At 39.9% G+C, this 23,782-nt stretch overlaps 1 protein-coding gene across 42 annotated transcripts in view; it reads left to right on the top strand.

Moving 5' to 3' along the window:
- The window catches only part of NVL (nuclear VCP like), a 129,833-nt gene that overhangs the window by 29,425 nt on the left and 76,626 nt on the right, over positions 1 to 23,782 (top strand). For 39 of the 42 annotated variants that reach the window (XR_014817428.1, XR_014817425.1, XR_014817424.1 and 36 more), the window contains 3 exons: positions 4,107 to 4,169; positions 10,327 to 10,446; positions 17,456 to 17,555. Coding sequence is in view for 6 of the 42 variants with exons in the window: in XM_021064380.2 (XP_020920039.2) it covers positions 4,107 to 4,169; positions 10,327 to 10,446; positions 17,456 to 17,555 (283 nt within the window). In the remaining 36 variants the exon portion in view is untranslated. Of the gene's footprint in view, positions 1 to 4,106; positions 4,170 to 10,326; positions 10,447 to 17,455; positions 17,984 to 18,029; positions 20,511 to 23,782 lie in introns of those variants that run through there. The other 3 variants (XR_014817440.1, XR_014817437.1, XR_014817438.1) reach the window with 2 other exon arrangements.

Genomic DNA, 23,782 nt, shown 5'->3' with positions numbered 1-23,782 from the left:
TGGATACTAGTTGGGTTCTTTTTTTTTTTTTTTTTTTTTGGTCCATTTGCCATTTCTTGGGCTGCTCCCATGGCATATGGAGGTTCCCAGGCCAGGGGTCGAATCGGAGCTGTCGCTGCCAACCTACACCACAGCCACAGCAACACGGGATCCGAGCCGAGTCTGCAACCTACACCACAGCTCACGGCAATGCCAGATCCTTAACCCACTGAGCAAAGTGAGTGATCGAACCCGCAACCTCCTGGTTCCTAGTTGGATTCGTTAACCACTGTGCCACGACGGGAACTCCATTAGTTGGGTTCTTAAGCCACTGAACCATAACAGGAACCCCTTATTGATCATATTTTTGACACTTTTTTTTTTCACAGCTTTGTGGGCAAATTTCTTTCTTTCTGTGATTCCCCCCCCCCCTTTGGAATCCTGCTTATTAGAACCATTTTTATTATCTGTAGGTTATATTAGCCATCTTTTTGTTGTTGTTGTTTATTTAGTCCTGCCTTTGGCATGTGGAAGTTCCCAGGGCAAGGATCAGCTGTGCATCACAGGTGCGACCCGTGGCACAGCAGTGGCAATGCCAGATTCTTAACCCACTGAGCCACCAGGGAATTCCTTATTTGTCATTTTTAATGTCTGTATAATGTTCCATCTACACCTACAATTTACTTAACCCTTACCAACTTTTAAAAATATTTGGATTACTTGTAAATAAGAAAATTAATGGCACTTTTGATAAGTTCCGTATGAGCCAAATAAGTTGTGGCTTCTCTGTAAGTAAGAAATAACCAGAGTGCCATTTGCTCATGTTTGTGTACATTTATGTATGTATAATAAACGTGTAAATTTTTTAAAACTTTGTACTTACATTACCAAACGTACTAGCTTAATGCTTCTAGTACTCTGACAAGGCATTGCTGTAAAGGAGTTGGGAACAGAAGAGGGAGAGAACACCACAGCTGAGGGTCTGTGTTTTTTCATAACAGTTTCAGAAAGCCGTAGCCAGAAGGAAGGTCCTTCAAGCTAATGTGCAGATTCGTCAGGTGTGTGCAGTTCTCTTGCCCAAGTGCCTTGTAACAACTGTTTTTTAATTTGTTGTATCTGCCTTTAACTAGTTCTGTTTACAGCAGAAGGAGATAGCTTGGATAATTTGAAATACATAGTTACGGTCAATACATTATAGATCAAATTTTTCCTCTTCCCACACCACCCCGCTTCCCAAATTGCCTACACCATGGTACCTCTCTGTTCAGTCACTTTTCTGGCATCTGACCATGTGGAGCAGGGAATCTTACCTAGGACTCCATGGATGCACTTCAACAGCTCATTGGATCCATGAGCCCAGGCAGTGTATTATGACTATATGGATTTTTTCCAGGGAGGAAGTTCACCACTTTTGTTAGGTTCTCCAAGAGATAGACAACTGTGTGCCGGAGAATCTAGAATAGAAAATGTCCTTGAATGGTAGAAGCAAAGTGTTAGTGGAATAAAGTTATAGAACCTCTTCTCAGTCAGAACCTGGCAGCATAGACTTGGATATAAAATTAAGATTTTGGATAATCTTCAGTGTTTTGTTTACTGATGATAACAATAACATAATGAAAATTTTCTAAACCCTAGCACATAGTAAGTGTATAGATAGCATCAAATAAAGGCCAACATGGAGTTCCCATCGTGGCTCAGTGGTTAAGGAATCCGACTGGGAACCATGAGGTTGTGGGTTCGATCCCTGACCTTGCTCAGTGGCTTAAGGATCCGGCGTTGCCGTGAGCTGTGGTGTAGGTTGCAGACTCGCCTCGGATCTGGTGTTTCTGTGGCTCTGGTGTAGGCCGGCAGCTACAGCTCCAATTAGACCCCTGGCCTGGGAACCTCCATGTGCCGCAGTAGCAGCCCCAGAAAAGGCAAAAGGCAAAAGGCTTAAAAAAAAAAAAAAAGCCAACACACTGTTGGAGCCAACATACTGAAAATTGATGACTAATAAGGAAACTAGAAAGAGAATAGTAAAAATCATTTGGTCATCTGGAACTATATTGTATGGAAGCAAATGGCTCTTAACACGAGGATAAGATTTATGATGATGTCCATGAAAAAATTAAATATGTTCACCGTAGTTCATTTAGAAGACAAGAAGATTTCTCATAATTTCAGAAACTATTGGGCATTTTAATGGGTTAATACACCTTAGTTATCTGGTACGTGGATGTTGCAAACCTAAGGCAGGTGAGTCATACTTTATTAAATATGTATCCTGATTCTCCTTTGCTTAGAGTTTGAGAGATAGGAAGGTAAGAAAGCAGCAGCAGGAAAGCCAGAGATCGCCAGATGTGGATAAGCTACATGTTGAGCCACCTCGTGCGTGCCAGAGCGTGCCTGCATTCGTTTGTCCAGCAAATATTTACTGAGCTACTTACTCTTTGCTAGGAGTTTTCTTGAGGTGCTAGGGATAGACTAATGAACAAGACACCTACTGTAGTGGAATTTGTCTGTCTGGAAGAAGCAGGCAGTAAACAAAGCAGTTTCGGTTAAGTTAGGATGGAATAAGCAAACTTTTGTGGCTGTTTTAGGTATGGTATTCAAGGGATGATGATATGTAACAGCATCCTGAAGGACCAGGTAGCCACCTGAAGAAGCAGGGAAAGAAAGGGAGGAGCCTTCCAGATAGAGGGAACAGCAGTTGAAAAATCTCTAAAGTGGGAAGGGGTTTGGTGAGTCTGAGAACCAGAGAAAGAACCAGTGGCTAGACTGAGAAGAAACTGTCTTGTCCCAAAATATAGACTTGCAAACCATGGTGAATATTTCAGATTGTACTTGAAGATAAATGAGAACCACAACAAAATGATACTTTTTTTTTTTTTCCTTTTTGGGGCCTCACCCTTGGCATATGGAGGTTCCCAGGCTAGGGGTCAAATCAGAGGTGTAGCCTCTGGCCTACACCACAGCCACAGCAAGGCCAGATCCTTAACCCACTGAGTGAGGCGAAGGGTCAAACCTGAGTCCTTATGGATACTAGTCGGATTCGTTTCTGCAGAGCCGCGGTGGTACCTCCCTCGTGTACATTTTTGAGCGTTCTTTGACAGTTATGTGGAGAATGAGTTGAAAGAAAGCAGCGTGAAGGAAGTCAGAGTTGTTTTGGCTTTGCTTTGATTTGGGTTTTGTGCACGTCCAGACAAAGCTGCTCTGGATGAGGGTGGTGGTATCGTGAAGAAGTAGGAAGTGTCACTCTCATCTGCGTTTCTGCATTAGAGTTAATAGAACTTGCAGATGGATTGGATGACCTGCCAAGACAAGAGATCAAGGGAGACACCATGGTTTTGGCCTGGAAAGTGTATCTGTTTGTTGGGATGGAGAGGAAAATAATTTGGGGTGTGGGTTTTGGAGAGAGTTGGGAAAGATTCAGAAGACCTGCTTTGGACGTGATAGGTTTGAAATCTTTGTAAGGTCTAAATGGAGATGCTGAGAAGTGGGTTCAACATAGACCTTGAGTTCAGATAGCAGGTTCTAAGAATAGGAAAGAACTCTATTTCCTGATCATTTTGAAGTTTGGGTTGATTTTATTCAGTTTCATCTCCGCATTCCGAATATAATTTTTGGATTCGTCTAAACATATAACCACATATTTCTCCTTTGTTACTCTCTTTAGCTTTGAGCCATGTAGTTTTATCTTTATTTATTTAAAAAAAATAGTCTGTAAAGACTGATACTGATGCATTTGAATTTTGGTTTACAAATGAGTAATGAACGGTTATTTTCATTGGGCGGGGCATTTGTTTATACGGGGATTATGGTTTCACTAAGATTCTAAGCTAGGGCTACAAATGTACTTACATGGGCCATGTTTATGTAAACAAAACATTTACATAAATGTTTCATGTCTTTCCATCTGATTTCTAGTCTGAGTCATTTGTAGAAAATCTTAAGTTAACATTTTCTTCCTTCAATTTTCGTTTATCCATTTTTCCTTTTCCCACTTGTCTCCTCTCCTTCCAGTAGGAAAGAAGCAGCTAGAAGGGGAAAACAGAGTATACACCACAAAAAGTCCTTGCATTATCACAGATTATTGTGATTTTATTGTGTATTTGCCTTATTTGTGTCTTTTTGTTTTCTCTTACTAGGCTGTTGCAAATGAGTCTGGGTTAAATTTTATATCTGTCAAGGGCCCCGAATTACTAAATATGGTAAGTTGTCATGGCATTAGCCATTATTTAATTTTATTTATTTATTTATATTGTCTTTTTGTCTTTTTAGGGCCGCACCTGCGGCATATGGAGGTTCCCAGGCTGGGGGTTGAATCAGAGCTGTAGCTGCTGGCCTACACCACAGCCACAGCAACACCAGATCCGAGCTGTGTCTTCCACCACAGCTCATGGCAGCACTGGATCCTTAACCCACTGATGGAGGCCAGGGATCGAACTCGCCTGGTTACTAGTTGGGTTAATTAACCACTGAGCCACGATGGGAACTCCCAATATTTTATTTTTTATTAGGAAAAGTTATGGTCATTCAAATTACAGGATCCTCACGTGGTTGGAACAGTCATGGTATTTTGGTGGAATCACTGCTGTAGGAGTGAAGAGATTGAGCTTTGCTCCGCTGTACTCTTTAGTGGGTATAAATATTTCTTATAAGTCTGTTAACCTCTGAGTCCAAGTTTTCTCACCAAACTGGAAGATGAAAATAATCAAAATAAGCAACATTTTTAAAGTTTTAACTTTGAATTTGTCAAGCACTTTACATATATTATTCTTCAATAACCCTGTAAGGTACAAGTTATTGTTTCCTATGATTCACAGACAAGGAAACAAGTTTGGAAGGGTCGTCCAACTTTGCCTACATATGACAGCTTGGGGATAGTAGAGCTGAGATTTGAATCGGGGTTGTCTGACTCCTGATCTGCTTTCCTTGTCCTGTTATTGTGTAGTAGCTTAAATGAGTTAAGGATTAATAAAAATACTTTGGGGGAGAGAAATTTTTGAAGTACTGTATAATAACTTCTTTCTCCATTTAAGCAGTTTATATCTCAAATTTAATAGACTTCAGTTTTCTTTCTTTAAAATAAGTCACTGAATTTTTGTTACATTTATAACTGCACAGTCATCATCACAATCTAATTTTAGAACATTTCCATCCCAAACCCCCAGTTCACCCCTCTCTCCCCCGAATTTATTTCCTCTTCATCCTTATGAAAAGTAAAAATGCCATCCTGTTATATTCAAAGAAGAAATGAAAGTGGTGTTATTTGTTTGAAAAGGCTTTTTAAACTTATCCCCCTTCCATTTTTTATGTTAACTGTTAAATATATTACTTTCCTCCTAAAATAAGGATTTATGCTTTGTCTTTACTTTTCTTACACGTCGTTTTGACTTTGTAGTGCAGGAAGTGTTCAAGATAAGCCCTGAAGGGGGTGGGGGTGGGGGAGCTGGAAAAGAAATAATAGCCAAACAGTGCAGGGCCCTGAGTTGGAATGTTGCCTTTAGGACTTCAGGGAGCTAACATTTTTTAAGAGTGTAATATTTAAAAAAATTTATTATGAAATATATTGTCAAGTATATTAAAGACCCCCCCCCATGTATCTTCACACCCAGCTTAAAAAAACAAAACATACTTGAAGCCCCTGCAAACCTTCCCTAATCGTGCCCTTCATTCTCTTTCCCATAGACTTTACCATAATCCCGAATTTGGTGTTTATTAATTCTATGCACTTCTTTCTACGTTTGCTATATATGTATTTACATGTAAATAACGTATAGTATTATCTATACATGGTTCAGAAAATAAGTTTATGAGAATGTTGGAAATTTGAATATTTTATATTAAGAGAATAACTTTTGGAGTTCCTTGGTGGCCTAGCAGTTGAGGATCTGGCATTGTCACTGCAGTGGCTCAGGTCACTGCTGTGCTGTGGGTTTGATCCCTGGCCCAGGAACTTTTGTATGCTACAGGCACAGCCAAAAAAAGGAAAAAAGGGGGGAAACTTTTAAGTATGATAATGATGTGGTTATGTTAAACCATTATCTTTTATTTTTATTTATTTATTTGTTTTTTTTGTCTTTTGTCTTTTTAGGGCCGCACCCTCGGCATATGGAAGTTCCCAGGCTAGGGCTCGAATCGGAGCTGTTGCCGGCAGCCTACGCCAGGGCCACAGCAACGCCAGAACTGAGCCACATCTGTAACCTACACCACAGCTCACGGCAATGCTGAATCCTTAACCCACTGAGCCAGGCCAGGGATGCAGCCCGCAACCTCATGGTTCCTAGTCAGATTCATTTCCCCAGTGCCATGATGGGAACTCCAAAGCCATTATCTTTTAGAGATAGTGATTTACAAATAAAATTATGATGTCTGGGCTCTCCTTCAAAATAAGAAGGAGAAAGAAAAGTGGACAGGGTATAGATGAGGTAAAGTTAGTTATGAATTGAGTTGTTAATAGTGAAGCCGAGTAATGTGTATATTTGGGGTTCGTTATACTGTTACGTCCAATTTCATCATATGCTTGGAACTTTTTATAAATAGTAAAACAAAAAAAGTGCCACTTTCTGTAAATGATTATATTCTTTGGTAACTTGATTTTATTGGTATTTTTGGTGAACATTATATTTTTAGTATTTGTTGATATATTTATCTGTAGGTATTAATTTTCTGTATAATATCCCATTGAATAAATATAGCCACACTTTTTAAGTTTTTTATACATAGATATTTAGGTTAAACACTGCATACATAAAACCTTATGCATATTTATGAGATATTTTCTCCCTACTCAGAAGTAGACTTGCTGTATTGTATCTTATGTAGAATGTGCATTTTCAAAAATAGTAAATATTGCCCACTTTTTTCCCAAAGTGGTTGATATTGAGTTTTACCAGCAATGAATGAAAGTTACTTACATTTTTGCCAGTCTGATGGGTGGGATTTTGTCTCACTGTCATTTGATTTGTTTTTTAGTGGTAGCAGTGAGAAGAGCTCTGTGGGAAAGTCCAGAGTGACTCAGAGAGATTAGGTGATCTAATGAGGTAGCTTGACATCTTGGGGTTAGAAAATGATTTTGCCCTAGGATATTTTAGATTTAAAGATGGAGTTAATGGATATTTTAGATTTAAATCTAAAACTTTACTCCATTTTTAAATGGAGGGAGTTCCCGTTGTGGCTCAGCGGGAAATGAATCCTACTAGTATCCATGAGGACGAAGGTTTGATTCCTGGCCTTGCTCAGTGGGTTAAGGATCCAGCGTTGCCATGAGCTGTGGTGTAGGTCGCAGGTGAGCCTCGGATCTGGCATTGCTGTCGCTGCGGCGTAGGCCAGTGGCTACAGTTCTAATTCGAGACCTAGCCTGGGAACCTCCATATACCACTGGTGTGGCCCTGTAAAGACAAAAAAAATAAAGAGCCATTTGGAGGTGCTCACACTTGCCAGACAGTAGAAAATGTGAATCTATGGCTCTGAAGAGATTTGGGAGTTAGTATCATCTAAATGGTACCTGAGACCTTGGTAATGGATAAGGTCTGCTAGGATGAGAGAGGGGGAGAGAGAGAGAGAGAGAGAGAGAGAGAGAGAGAGAGTGTGTGTGTGTGTGTGAGAGAGAGAGTGTGTGTGCACGCACGCGCGCGCGCGTGTACATGTGTGTTGTGTGTGTTTGGCTGCGCCTGTGTAGCATATGGAAATTCCTGGGCCAGGGATTGAACCTGCATCACTGCAGTAACCAGAGTCACAGCAGTGGCAGTGCCAGATCCTTAACTCACTGAGCCACCAGGGAACTCCAGGATGAGTATATTAAGATGGCCACTGACAAAACTTTTAAAGACACTAACAATTATGGGCCAAGGAAGGAAAAGCTGGCAGAGGAAACTGGTCCACGGGTGGAGGACACCCAAGGCTTTCTTCTGAGTCTTAAAACCAAGGGAAGATAATTTCTTCCACATGTGAATATAACCAAGCAGTATAGGAGAAGCTGAAAGTAGGGCTTTTGGTTTGGTAAGTAAGAGGTCATTAGTGACTTTAGGGAGAATATTTTCAGTAATTGCCTTTGCAAAAGCCAGATTATAATGGTTGAAAACTGAATGACAACAAATTAGAAATAATAACACAGGATCCTTATTTGAAACATTTCTTAAAGGCCAAAATAGTGGGATTTTGTTTTTTTAAATTTTAGTCACTGTTGGCTTTCTTAAGATTGATTTTAATCAATTCTTTGAAACTTTTACCTTTTAATTTAGGGTAGGTTTACCTTACCCTAAATAAAATTTCCTTTTATGTAGTCATTTTGGTTGGCTATGTCCCTTTGCCAGCTCTCTGGTTTGTTTTCTTACATCCTTATTTGAAACTGTCTCTCCCAACCCACTGATATCTTTTCTTTTTTTGTCTTTTTGCCATTTCTTGGGCCACTCCCCCAGCATATGGAGGTTCCCAGGCTAGGGGTTGAATCGGAGCTGTAGCCACCGGCCTACGCCAGAGCCACAGCAACGTGGGATCCGAGCAGCATCTGCAACCTACACCACAGCTCACGGCAATGCCAGATCCTTAACCCACTGATCAAGGGCAGAGGTCGAACCCGCAACCTCATGGTTCCTAGTCGGATTCGTTAACCACTGGGCCACGACGGGAACTCCACTGATTTCTTTTCTTTAAAGATATCTACTGAATATTTTGCTTCAGGAAACCAAATTGGTCTCCTGTATCTGCAAGATGTTATGATCAGAGAAACATTGAAATGGTTGTGACTTATGCTTTCCAAGGACTTTATGATGTGATGGAAAAGGTAGAATAGCTCAAAAGTTGTAATACTAGAAAGTGCTCTAAGAGCAAAGACGAGAGGGCGATGTGAAGAAAGATGAATGGAGATCTTTTAGAATGGAAGAACTGTTTGGCAGTGGGGTGGAAAAGCAGTTCAAGTGAGAGAAGCAGAATAAGCAAAAGCACAAAGAAGTACAGGACAGATAGGGACAGAAGTTCTGATCAAATACAAGATAAAAATATTTTGGTCACTGTCATCTGTGATGTATTCTGTGCCCTAAATACTTTATTATAGCCATATAGTCATAAAATAACATAAAAGAGACCTTATGATGTAATTGGCACTATAAAGATGTTTTCACATGCTGTCTTATCTAGCAGTATTATTACAAGAAAAAAGCTTTTCTTAACTAGTTTGATATTTATTTAAAAGAATAGTTTCCTGTGCTAGCTAAAAGTGAAACTGTATTTTTATATATAACTTTTTTTTTTTAAATGGGCACACCCGTGGCATATGGAAGGTCCTGGGCCAGGGATTGAATTTGAGCCGCAGCTACAGCAACAGTAGATCCTTCAACCCACTGCACTGGGCCAGGGATTGAACCTGTGCCTCCACAGCGGCCTAACCCAGTTGGATTCTTAACCCCCCATGCCACAGTGGGAACTCCTGCATATAACTTTTTATATTAATTAGTCTTAATGGTATAGCTGCTTGTGAATTGCTTTGTACTTTGATTTTAACGTACAGTAGTATTATGAAACCTGTTGGATGCCCAGCTGGCTCAGTTTGCCTCTTCTGATCCTATGTGGTCTTTTTTTTTTTTTTTTTTTTTTTTTTTTTAGCAAGATGACTTGTGTAGACATGATAGTAGATGACAGTAGACAGTAAATTGCCTTGTTTGCACTTAAAATACTGTTGAATTAATGAAAATTACTGTTGGAGTATTTTATATGCATAAAGCTTTGATCAGTTCTAAAATACAGTAAGATTGTAGGATTTTTTTTGCCGTAGAGGAAACCTCATATGCCATTTATTTATTTATTTATGTATTTATTTATTTATTTATTTTTTTGTCTTTTGTCTTTTTTGTTGTTGTTTTGTTGTTGTGGTTGTTGTTGTTGCTATTTCTTGGGCCGCTCCCGCGGCATATGGAGGTTCCCAGGCTAGGGGTTGAATCGGAGCTGTAGCCACCGGCCTACGCCAGAGCCACAGCAACGTGGGATCCGAGCCACGTCTGCAACCTACACCAGAGCTCATGGCAACGCCGGATCGTTAACCCACTGAGCAAGGGCAGGGACCGAACCCGCAACGTCATGGTTCCTAGTCGGATTCGTTAAGCACTGGGCCACGACGGGAACTCCTCATATGCCATTTAAATCTTCATTTTATAAGTGAGAAAATTTATAAGAAACTTAAATAGTAGCTAATTTTATTACATTGAACCACATATAATTGGTTGTTTTTATAGGTCAAAATGGTTAAATAACGTAATCTTTTTAGACTCTGACATATTAATGTCATTTAAAACCAGTTTTTCTGTAATTAGGCCCAAACTCCAAAGTTGAATTGTCTCTGCATTTTATTTCCTTTCTGTTTACTGTTAGTATGTTGGTGAGAGTGAGCGTGCCGTGCGGCAGGTTTTTCAACGAGCCAAGAACTCGGCGCCCTGTGTGATATTCTTTGATGAAGTGGATGCCTTATGCCCAAGAAGATCAGTCAGAGAGGTAGGTATCACAGTTTAGTGAGATACAGATTTTTTTTTTTTTTTTTGCACATCATAAACTAGATTCTTGGAAAGTTATGGAAAGTTCACATAGTTCTCATAAAGTCATTCCTTGAGAACACTGAGACTCTTTTTAAGTGAAGAAACCTAAGGAATTTAAAATTGGGGCCTAGGGCTAACAACTGTATTTCTTTTTTTTTTTTTTTTTTTATAAAGGAGTGCTGGTTTGACAGTTTTTATTTACTTATTTATTTATTTATTTTTGTCTTTTGTCTTTTTGTTGTTGTTATTGTTGCTATGTCTTGGTTCTTGGGCCGCTCCCGCAGCATATGGAGGTTCCCAGGGTAGGGGTTGAATCGGAGCTGTAGCCACCGGCCTACGCCAGAGCCACAGCAACGTGGGATCCGAGCCACGTCTGCAACCTACACCAGAGCTCATGGCAACGCCGGATCGTTAACCCACTGAGCAAGTGCAGGGACCGAACCCGCAACCTCATGGTTCCTAGTCGGATTCGTCAACCACTGCGCCACGACGGGAACTCCTAACAACTGTATTTCTATTAGCCTTTGTATTTTTGTTTTTGTGCATATTACTAGTTTGCACATATCCCATTCCCACAAATGAGTTGTATTTCCGTAGTGGATGTACCAATTTCCATTCCCACCAGCAGTCTAGGAGAGTTCCTTTTTTTTTTCTTGATGCCCTCTGTAGTATTTATTATTTGTAAACTTTTTGATGATGGCTATTCTAACCAGTGAGAGATGATACCTTACTGTAGTTTTGATTTACCTTTCTTTCTTTCTTTCTTTCTTTCTTTCTCTCTCTCTCTCTTTCTTTTCTTTCTTTCTTTTTCTTTCTTTCTTTCTTTCTTTCTTTCTTTCTTTCTTTCTCTCTTTCTCTCTCTCTCTCTCTCTCTCTCTCTCTCTTTCTTTCTTTCTTTCTCTCTTTCTTTCTTTCTCTCTTTCTTTCTTTTTTTTTGGTCTTTTTGTCTTTTTCAGGGCCGCACCTGCAGCGTATGGAGGTTCCCAGGCTAGGGGCCAAATCAGAGCTGTAGCTGTCAGCCTAAACCACAGCCACAGCAACTCAGGATCCGAGCTGCATCTGCGACCTACACCGCAGTTCACGGCAACGCTGGATCCTTAACCCACTGAGCAAGGGCAGGGATTGAACCTGCACCTTCATGAATACTAGTCAGATTCGTTTCCTCTGAACCACGATGGGAACTCCTGTTCATTTTTTATTAGCCTTTTTAAAAAATTTATTTATTTATTTATTTTTTAAATTCCTATGAGCTGTTTGTATATTTTGGAGATTAATCCCTTGTTGGTTGTATAACTTGCAAGTATTTTTTTCTCATTCTTTAGGTTATCTTTTCATTTGGTATATGGTTTCCTTTGCTTTTAAGTTTTATTAGGTCCCATTTGTTTATTTTTGTTTCTATTTTCATTACTCTAGGAGGTAGATCTGAGAAGATATTCCTGCAGTATATGTCAGAGAGTTTATAGCATCCAGTCTTATATTTAGATCTTTAATCCACTTTGAGTTTTTTTTGTGTGTATGGTGTTAGACAGTGTTCTAATTTTATTCTTTGGCAGTTTTCCCAACACCACTTATTGAAGAGACTGTATATTCTTGCTTCCTTTGTCATAGATTAATTGACCATAGGTGCGTGGGTTTATTTCTGGGCTGTCTGTCCTATTCCATTGATCTATATTTCTCTTGTTGTACCAGTAGGGTGTAGTTTTGATGACTATAGCTTTGTAGTATAGTCTGAAGTCAGGGAGCCTGATTCCTCCACCTCCATTTTTCTTTCTTAGGATTGCTTTGGCTGTTCAGAGTATTGTGTTTCCATACAAATCTTAAAATTTTTAGTTCTAATTCTGTGAATAACACTAATGGTGATTTGATAGGGATTTCATTGCATCTGTATATTGCCTTGGATAGTATAGTCATTGACAGTGTTGAGTCTACTAGTCCAAGAACAATGGTTTATCTTATCTTTCCATCTGTTTGTGTCATCTTTGATTTCTGTCATTAATGTCTTTTTTTTTTTTTTTTTTTTGGAAGTTCCCAGGCCAGGGATTAAACCCATTTCACAGCAGTGATTCAGGCTCCTGCAGTGACAGTGCCAGATACTTAACCCACTGTGCCACAAGGGAATGCCTCACCAACATAATTTTTTTTGTTTGTATTTTGTATTAAAGTAAAATTGCTTTACAGTGTTATGTCAATTTTTGCTGTACAGCATAGTGACCCAGTCATACATATATATACGTTCTTTTTCTCATACTGTCTTCCATCATGTTGTTTGCCAAGAGATTGGACATGGTTTCCTATACTGTACAGTAGGACCTCATTGCTTATCCATTCTGCATGTAATAGTTTGCATCTACCAACACCAAACTCCCCGCCCATTCCATTTCCTCCCCCTCCCCCTTGGCAACCACAGATCTGTTCTCTAAGTCTGTGAGTCTGCTTCTGTTTTGTAGATAGGTTCATTTGTGCCGTATTTAAAATCCACATATAAGTGATATCTCTTTCTGACTTAGTTCATTTAGTATGAGAATCTCTAATTCCATCCATGTTGCTGCAGATGGTATTATTATGTTCTTTTTTATGTCTGAGTAGTATTCCATAGTGTACAGGTCCTCCATCTTCTTAATCCACTCATCTGTTGATGGACATTCAGGTTGTTTCCATGTCTTAGCTATTGTGAAAAGTGTTTCAGTGAACATACGGGTACATGTGTCTTTGAGGTATGGTTTTGTCCAGATATATGCCCAGAGTGGGATTGCTGGATCATATGGTAGTTCTTTTCTGAGGAGCCTCCATACTGTTTTCCGTAGTGATTGTACCAATTTACATTCCCCAACAGTGAAGGAGGGCACCCTTCTTTCCATACCCTCTTCAGCATTTGTTATTTGTAGACTTTCATCAGTGTCTTAGAGTTTTCAGAATACAGGTCTTTTGCCTCCTTAGGTAGGTTTATTCCTAGGTATTTTACTCTTTTTTATACAATGGTAAATGAGAGTGTTTCCTTAGTTTCTCTTTCTGGTCTTTTGTTGTTAGTGTATAGAAATGCAACAGATTTCTGGGTATTAATTTTGTATCCTGCAGTTTTACCAAATTCATTGATGAGTTCTGGTAGTTTTCTGGTAGCATCTTTAGGATTTCCTATGTATAGTATCATGTCATCTGCAAACAGCAACGGTGTTACTTCTTCTTTTCCAGCTTGGATTCCTTTTATTTCTTTTTCTCTGATTGCCATGCCTAGGAATTCCAGAACTATGTTGAATAAAAGTGGCAAGAGTGGGCATCTTTTTCTTGTTCCTGATCTTAGAGGAAATGCTTTCAGCTTTTCACCATTGAATATGATGCTAGCTTTGGGTTTGTTATATATGACCTTTGTTATGTTGAGGTATGTTCCCTCTCTGCCCACTTTCTGGAGACTTTTTAACATAAATGGATGTTGAATTTTAATAAAAGCTTTTTCTGCCTCTATTGAGATGAGCATGCGGTTTTTATTCTTCAGTTTGTCAATGTGGTGTATCGCACTGATGGGTTTGCAGATACTGAAAAATCCTTGCATCCCTGGAATAAATCCCACTTGATCATGGCATATGATCCTTTTAATGGATTGTTGGCTTCTGTTTGCTAGTATTTTGTGGAGGATTTTAGCATCCATGTCCATCAGTGATATTGGCCTACAATTTTTTTCGTTCTGTTTTCTTTAGTCTGTTCCGTGCCAGTGCCTCCCACCACTTTGTCTTCCACCTCACTTAGGTGTTCTCCCTCACTTAACTCTGTTGTTGATTCCTTCTAGTGTGGTTTTCAGATCCAGTTACTGTATTCTTCACCTCCATTTGGCTGTTCTTTATATTTTCTAAATCTTTGTTAGGAACTTCCTTTAGAGTTTGTGCATCCATTGTGCATCCATTCTTTCCCCAAGTTCTTGGATCATCTACACCACCATTACTCTGAGCTCTTTCTCAAGCAGATGGCCTATCTCCATACCCATGTTCTGGGGTTTTGTCCTGTTCCTTCATCTGGAACATAATCCTCTGCTGTCTCATTTTTGTCCAGATTTCCACTTGTATTTCTTTGCATATAGATTATGTAGAAGGCTTCTGGACCTTGAAGAAGTGGCCCTGTGCAGGGGATTCCTGTGTGTCCCAGCAGTACACCCCCCTCTCATTACCCATAGTCCAGACTAACTGGACCCAGGGTAGATTCTGGTCTGTGTTTGCACACTCGGTTCTATAGGCTGCCAGTTTGTCATATGCTTCCTTCTGGTGTCTGGCCCCTGGTGTGCAGGCTTCGTGGTGGGAGGGGCCGGTGCCTGACCGTTGGTCCATAGAACTTGGTGTTGGTCCTCTGGTGGGCAGGGCTCTATCAAGGGATGAGTCTACAGGTGGCTCTGGGCTCAGGAAATCTTTAAGCAGCCTGTTGGCTTATGGGTGGGGCTGTGTTCCCGCCCTGATGGTTGTTTTGGCCTGGGGTTTCCCAGCACTGGAGCCTACAGGCTATTGGTAGCCCAGGTCTTGTTTCCAAATGTTGGCCACCAGGAAATCTCACGCAGATAATATTCCTTGGTACCTCTGGTGCCAGTGTCCTCATCCCCACAGTGAGCTGAAGCCACCCCTCGGCTCCCCAGGAGACTCTCCAAGACCAACAGGTAGGTCTGGCCCAGGCTCTTATGAAGTCACTGCTTTTTCGCTGGCTCTTGGTGCACACATGACCTTGTGTGCCCCCTCCAAGAGTGGAGTCTCTGTTTACTCCAGTCCTGTGAAGCTCCTGTGCTTAAGCCCCACTGGCCTTCAAAGCCAAATGCTCTGGGGACTCCTTCTCCGGATGCCAGACCCCTGGGCTTGGGAGCCTGACATGCGGCTCAGAACTCTCACTCCTGTGAGAGACTTTCTGTGATATAATTGTTCTCCAGTTTCGAGTTTCCCACCCAGGTGGTATGAGATTTGATTATATTGTGTGTCCCTCCCACTGTATTGTTGACTTTCTTCTTTTATGTCTTTGGATGTAGAATATCTTTTTCATTGAGTTCCAATGGTTGCTTAGCAGTTGGTTGTGATGTTGGTGTGCTTGTGAGAAGAGGTGAGCTCAAGGTCCTTTTACTCCATCGTCTTACCTCTCGTGAATCATTGTTTTATACCTGACACTTTAGGGATTCAGGAAAAGTCGCCTAAGATCAGGTCCAGTTGTCAAGACTTCCTGCTTACTCTAGAACTTCTTCTATAAGCTTAAAAACGTGTATGATTTCAACTTTTTTATATAAATGTAGTCTTTCTATCTTGACACTTTTCCCGTGTACTTGATGACTTATTTTTTAACTATTGCATAAATATTCCACAGCCTAGATAGAGAAGAATTAATAATTCCCTAGCTTTGGACATTTATGTTTTTCCAGTTGTTTCTCTTACAAACTCAACTGTATTGAACATTTGTATCACATGTTTTTGTGCACATGTGGGAATGTGTGTTATGGAAATGGAATTTCAGGGTAGAAGATGTTTACCTGTTATATTTTGAAAGCTGATACTAAGTCATTCTTAACAAAAACTAGCGGTGACATAACGCCTGCCAACAGCATTGTGTAAAAATAGCCATGTCTTAGACCTTTGTTAGATGGGTAATACCTGTCTTTATTTTATTTTGTTGTCTTTTTGCTTTTTCTAGGGCCGCTTCCCGCGGATATGGAAGTTCCCGGGCTAGGGGTCTAATCGGAGTTGTAGCCACTAGCCTACACCAGAGCCACAGCAACATGGGATCTGAGCCATGTCTTCGACCTACACCACAGCTCACGGCAACGCCAGATCCTTAACCCACTGATCAAACCCAGGGATCAAACCTGCAACCTCATGATTCCTAGTCGGATTCGTTAACCACTGTGCCACGACAGGAACTCCTATTTTTCTTAATTTTATTGGCGAAAGATGATCTAAAATTTTAGTATTCATGTTGCTGACCCTTTGCTGCTGAAATCTTTTTCTGTACTCACTTCAATAGCATGTACCCTAAAAATGAAACATCCCCCCGTTTTTAAATTTAAAAAAGCTTTTTATATGTCTATTTTCCAATTATGTGTGTTGATGCTATTTTCTCCAGTTTCATCACTTTAATTTTTTATTATAATTTTAATATAGCAAAGGCTACTAACCTTTTCCTAAATTGATTCTGGGGTTTTTGGCTTGCTTAGGTAGGACAAATTATCATATTTTTGTTTTTTTTACCCAGTAATACTTTATTTTTTTTAATATGGATTATAAATCTGTTAATCTCCTAACCATTAGTATTATGTATCCAAGGAGGAATAATAAGATGCTCCCAGTTTTTTTAGGGAGTTAGCATTGTGTTAAAACTCAATACCGACTCTCTGTACATAAAATTTATGTGAACAGAGACAATGAATGACAAAAAGAAACAGCAGCACTTATCTCGTTTCCTCCATTGTGTATTTTTTAAATTTCTGTATTTAAGGGCTAAGTACCCCTCTTTTCACCTATTCCCTAAGCTGTTCTTTTAGATGTTGCCCCGAGGCAGCTCAACTTTGTACTACATTATTCAGGGAAAAGAGAAAAGGCTTCCATTTCCTAGCTGAAAGATCTGGCACTTGAAAGCTGAGTTTGAATTTGCTCAAAAGGAAACTCATTATGGCTCTTAGATCTTTGAATAATTCAGAGGCATAAGACTTTGGATCAGCTAGGCCTAAGTTTGAATTTCATCTTTACCCTTATCTAGCTTTGAGACCCTGGACAAATAGCCTCTCAGCTCGGTTCCTTCATCTGAATTGTGGATGATGCAGGATTGCTGGGGAAGCACATAGAACACGTTTTGCACAGGGCTTAGGTATAGTGACTCCTCAGGGAATGGTAGTTGTTCTACCTTTTGGTAAAAGCTTTTATTCAAGTTAGCAAATGTATTATTTTGTATGGGGAAAAAATGATGATGTATCTTTCTTTTTACTGGGAACTGATGGAGCTGTATTTGTTTGTTTTTAGTCAGGGGCTAGTGTCCGAGTGGTGAATCAGTTACTTACAGAGATGGATGGTCTGGAAACACGCCAGCAGGTTTTCATTATGGCAGCCACTAACAGACCAGGTAAGAAAGAACAGAAAACAAATGAGGAGTTCCCCATTGTGGCTCAGTGATTAAGGACCCAGCTAGTACCCATGAGGATGGGGATTGGATCCCGGGTCTCGCTCGATGGGTTAAGGATCCAGCGTTGCCGTGAGCTGTGGTGTGGGTCGCAGACAAGGCTTGGATCCCACGTTGCTGTGGCTGTGGGGTAGGCCGGCAGCTGCAGCTCTGATTCAACACCTGGCCTGGGAACGTCCATGTGCCACAGGTGCAGCCCTCAAAAGAAAAAAAAGAAAACAAAACAAATGAGTCTAAAAACTTTGAATGTTTACAAACAATATAATTACATATATCTTAGTGAGGAAAGCTTAAGTTTGGGAATTCCCTTTTTGGTTCATAAGTTGAAATAAAACCTTAAAAAGCTTTTATGTAAGCTGTAGTGAAAAACAGTATTACTGCCTAGATTCTGTGAGGTCGTTGTCAGAATCTAGGCAGTAATTTGTCTTGTTGTCTGAGAATCCTTGTAACATTTTGACCACAAAGTGTTAACAGAATTTATGTCCTATGGTTTCTCTCAAGTTTATAGGAAATAAGAACCAGACTCTTCTTCACTGTATCTTAAGGTTGAAGATAGGTTTTTAAGATTTTATGCTAGAAGCATGTCTATATACCTGCGTTTAACTATTTTTTTAAATTGTTAAAAAGCTTAAGCACTCTGTGAAGGATTTAGAAGACTCAAAGCTTCAAAAGCACTGAAGGTGACTTTATCTTCAGGCTCCTAAATTCTCTTCATGTTGTTTAATTCTTTGCCACCCATGTGAGCCACTCTCTTAAGCTGCTTCTGCAGTGATATTTTTGTTAACTATGTCTCCTAACAATGATATGGGACTTTAGTTGCCTAAATGGATTTATTCGTTGTCAAGCTGATATAGTTTTTCATTTCTTATACTTTAATATAGATACTAAAACCTTCATGAATTGTATACCATTTCATTTGAAAGTGAAAAACCGAAGGGTGTTAATGGTATATGCTTTGACTAGAAATAATCTTTGAACTAGAAATACTCTCTTTGAATTAGACAGAACTGGATTTGAGTGTTGGTTGTAGTAATTCAGTATCTTACTGACTGCTCGCTTTCCACCCCAGCTGGTCTGTCCCAACTTGAGCAGGTTGTAATTCAGTTTAGGACACTAAGTGCCTGGAGTTCGTGTCAGAGCCTGTAGGTTAAGGAATCATCCGTCTGCAGTACTGCCCCACTTCACATGGCAACTGTGAGTGGTGTTTCCAGAACACACATACTTCTGACCAGCCTGCTCCAAACCTGGGCATTCTCATGACCCCTCAGGTGCAGTAATTTGCTAGAGTGATTACCAGAATGCAGAAAAGCACTATACTTATGATCCCAGTTTATTCTGAAGGTGCACTTAGGGCCGGTCTCAGAGGGAATGCCCATGCCCTCTTTCCACAGTCAGGCCACAGCACCCCTTGGTTAATCAGCCAGGAGTCTCTCGCAAGCTTCAGTGTCCAGAGTTTTTCCTGGGAAGTCACTGTACATCCAGACTTGACTGACTCATTGGCCATGTGTTTGAGCTCAGTCTGCAGCCCCGCCCTGCTTTCCCAAAAGTCTGGCTCCACATTCCACCCCTCTAATCAGAGGTTAGGCTTTCTGATAGCCAGCCCCATCCTGAGGTTATCTTGGGGGTCAACCTTGAGTTATCTCATTAGCGTAACAAAGACTCTTGTCACTCAGGAATTGGGCAAAGACCAAATGTATTCGTTATTACATCAACCCAGGGCAAATGTTACTTCATTTTGCTGACAAGTATTTCTTCACGTATAAAATGAAGATAATAATACCTAATAGGCAGTATTGTCACAAAGCTTAAGTGATGGTGGTAATGCATTTGCTGTGGTGTGTGGCAAGTAGCTGTTTAGTAATTATTACCACTGTCATGAGCACTTTCAGTATTAGCAGTAAGAGTAGTCATTAAGTCATAAAATCACAGAGTCATCCTAGAAGAAGCCTTGAAAGTTTCTCATATTTGGGCAGAGTCACATCCTACCTTTCCTCAGCAGCTGCATATCTTTTCTGTCAGATTTCAAGAAGACAGTCTGCTGTAATAGCCTATCTTTAACTGCTCTCACTATTTTTCATGTTTGTTTTAAGCACTCTTATCTTTTACTTTAAACTCTGTGGATTAGAAAATAATAGGTCCTTCACTGTCACTAGGTTTTATTTATATCCCTTCCTTCAAAACTGGTTCAGGCACTTCTCCTTTCCTCATGGGATTTTTTCCCTCTGATCTCTTTATTTGTCTTTGAATTCTTTTTTTTTTTTTTCCTTTCCTAGGGCTGCTCCCACGGCATATGGAGGTTCCCAGGCTAGGGGTCCAATCAGAGCTGTAGCCGCCAGCCTATGCCAGAATCACAGCAACACGGGATCTGAGCCGCATCTGCAACCTACACCACAGCTCACGGCAATGCCAGATCCATAACCCACTGAGCAAGGCCAGGGATCGAACCCACAACCTCATGGTTCCTAGTCAGATTCGTTAACCACTGCGCCACGACGGGAACTCCTGTCTTTGAATTCTTTGTGATTCTCCAGATTCTCCTTAGGTGTAAAACCCAGAACTGACCATAGTAGTCTGTGTTGAGTTTAGCCAGTGAACGACCAGATGCATCATCGTGTTGGTGCTTCTGTTTTGTTCTTTTCCTGTGTCCTTGAATATTGTCTTCTTCTCCACTGTACCTCACCCATCCCTTTCTCCCCATAACAAAGTCCATTGCATTGATGCTTCATGTAAATTTAAAAACAGGTATTCTGGGAATTCCCTAGTGGTGCAGTGAGTTAAGGATCCAGCATTGTCACTGCTGTGGCACGGGTTTGATTCCTGGCCTCGGAACTTCAGCATGCTGTGGGTGTGGCCAAAAATAACTAACTAAATAAAATACAATCTAAAAAGAAATAAAAACAGATTTTCTAACAAACCCACATATGCAGAGAACAGACTTGTGGTTGCCAAGGGTGAGGGAGGGAGGGATTGAAAGTTTGGGATTAGCAGATGCAAACTCTTATGTACAGAATGGATAAACAAAGGGTCCTACTCTATAGCACAGGGAACTGTATTCAGTATCCCATAATAAACCATAATGGAAAAGAATATATGTTTAACTGAATGACTGCTGTGCAGACGTTAACACAATGTTGTAAATCAGCTATACTTCAATAAAATAAAATTTTAATAAATAGATGTTCTAGATCTTTTATATTGATGCTTACTCATTAGTTCTCTTCCATTGTATACTCTCCTGTGACATTCTAGTGTGATTATTTATAACTTGTTTTTTGCTCAGGTTTAAGGAACTCTCCCACTCTTTTTTTTTTTTTTTTTTTTTGCATGTTAAGTTTTATTAAGGTTCAAATACAAAACATTCAAAAAAAAGAAAAACCATCTTTTATTCCTAATTCCTTTATGCAGCTACCAGTTAAACAAGGAAAACATGTGCTTGTTTAACAGCCAGTATAAAGCCAAAAAATCAAGACATTCTTTTTTATTAAGTACAGTTAATTAACAATGTTGTGCCAATTTCTGCTGTACAGCAAAGTAACTCATATATATGTGTGTGTATATATACATATGTATGTATATATAGCTTCTTTCTTAATGTATATTATTTTCCGTCATAGTCTATCCCCAGGAGATTGGATATAGTTCCCTGTACTATACAGTAGGACTTATTGTCTAGCCATTCCTTTTTTTTTCCTTCTTTTTAAGGCTGCACCTGCACTGCAGCTTATGGCAGTACCACATCTTTAACCTACTGAGCAAGGCCAGGGATGAACCTGCATCCTCACAGACACTGTTGGGTTCTTAACCCACTGAGCCATGACAGCAATGCCTATCTATTCATTGAAAGTGTCATAGTCTGCATTTATTAACCCCAAACTCCCTGGCCATCCCACTCCCTCCTGCCTTCCCTTTGGCAACCGCAAGACTGTTCTCCATGTCTGTGAATCTGTTTTTGTGTTATAGATAGGTTCATTTGTGCCATGTTTTAGATTCCACATATAACTTGTATCATATGATACTTGTCCTTCTCTTTCAAGACAGGTTCTTTTTAAGGAAAATTTTCTTGTCTGATGTTCTGGTTAGCTATTGCTGCATGTCAAACTACTGTGATACTTAGTGGCTTAAAATCACTGTTTTTGCATTGCTTGTAATTTTAAGTCAGGAATTCAGGAAGGGCCTGTGCAGGTGGCTCATCTCTGAATGACATGCCACCACCCGGTGTGGCAGGGCCAGAGGATCCCTTTCCAAGGTGAATTCTCTACTGACATGGCTAGTGCCTTGGTGTTCCTTGGCATCTCCATCCAACCCCCGCCCCATCCCACTGTCATCTTCCAAGGCCTCTCCTTGTGACTTGGCTTCCATTAGCATAGCTCTCTGAGCATGCACACTTCTTACACGACAGCTGGACATGAAGGTGGAAGCTACCATTCCTCCTGAGGGCAAGGCCTAGAATAGACAAATTCTGTTAGCTGGGGCAGTGACGGGGAGGACCAGATTCAAAAGGAGAGAAGTAGGAATGTAAAAAAATTCAGTTATCTTTCATCTGTATTAATATGTATTTTTCTTTGATCACATTCTTTGTTGTATGGTACAAATTGTGCATTCAACCTCTCAGTTCAGTGTTGTAGATCAGTCATATCATTATTACTGCCTTTAATCTCTCAAAAGACTTCATTTTTCGCTCATCAAAAATTTATTGCACTTTTATTATATCCCTTGTCTACTAAGCTTTGAGAATTGAAAGGTTAACAATTCAGAAAAATTTTTTTGCCTGCATATATTCTGCTGTGGGGCTGAGGAACAGGGGGTAAATAATAGACAAAGAAATAAAGCAGGGTAAGAGGATGGTGAATGACTATTGTTTGGGGAGAGGAATGTTAACTTAGATATCACGGTCCAGGAAAGCATCTTCAGAAGAAGTGATGTGTGAGCATGAACCCAAATGATGTGAAGGATTGAACCATGCACAGACTTGGGAGAAGGTGTTACTGGTAGAGAATCAACAATAGGGACAGAAGCCCTGAGGTGAGAACAAGTTTGGTGTGTCAGAGAACCAGCAAGAAGGCCAGTGTGTCTAGAGTGAAATGGGTCAGGGGGACAGTGACAGAGAGCTGCCCAGGGCCTGTTAGGCCACAGTAAGGGCTGTGGATTTTATTCTGCTGGGTTGGGAAGCAGTAGCAGGGTTTTGAGTGGGGAAGTGATGTGATCTGATTTTTCTTTTTTTTAATAAAATATGTGATTTTTTTTGTTTATGTATTTTGAAACAGTTATAAATTCACAAGAAATTAGAAAATAATGAACAGAATTTTCCTGTACCCAGTTTACCTCAATTGTTGTATTTTGCATAACTAGAGGACGTGATCAAAACCAGAAAGTAGACTTCACACAAAATGTGACCTTGTAGGTTAGCTTTATTCACCTAGTCTGATGCCCTTGAGATTGATTCAAATTCTTGTGTGTATCAGTAGCTTGTTCCTTTTCAGTATTGAGCAGCGCTCTGTGGTGTGCAGGTTCTAGTTTGTTTAACCATTCTATGCGTAGGAGCATTATCTTTTTTCCCTTATTTAATTTTATTTAAGTTTTATTGAAGTATAGTTAATTTACAGTGTTGTGGTCGTTTCTACTGTACAGTAAAGTGACTTAGTTGTCCATGTGTATTTTTCATATCCTTTTCCATTATGATGTATCTTAGGATATTGAATATAGTTCTCTGTGTTATAGAGTAGGACTTTGTTGTTTATCCATCCTATGTGTAATAGTTTGCCTCTGTTAATCCTAAACTCCCAATTCTTCCACCCCCCGACTCCCCCATTTTATTTTATTTTTCATCGAAGTATAGTTGATTTACAATGTGTTAGTTTCAGGTGTACAGAAGAATGATTCCTTTTATACACATAAAACTTTTTCAGGTTCTTTTTCCTTAGAGATTTTTATAAAATACTGAGAATATTTCCCTGTGCTATGGTAGTAGGTCCTTGTTGGTTATCTGTTTTATATATAGTAGTATATATGTGTTAATTCCAAACTCCTAATTTGTCTCTCCCCACCCCTTTACCCTTTGGTAACCGTAAGGTGGTATTTATGTCTGTGAATCTCTTTTTCTTTTCTTTCTTTTTTTTTTTTTTAGGGCCACACGTACGGTATATGGAGGTTCCCAGGCTAGGGGTTGTATT

The sequence above is a fragment of the Sus scrofa genome, chromosome 10 (genome assembly GCF_054392235.1).
Source record: "Sus scrofa isolate SSC_HxYL_T2T_F1_AM1 chromosome 10, Sscrofa_HxYL_maternal_Yorkshire_Landrace_v2.0, whole genome shotgun sequence".
NCBI classification, from domain to species: domain Eukaryota; kingdom Metazoa; phylum Chordata; class Mammalia; order Artiodactyla; family Suidae; genus Sus; species Sus scrofa.
Note: the sequence above shows the minus strand (reverse complement) of the source record. Positions and strands in the feature narration are given on the sequence as shown.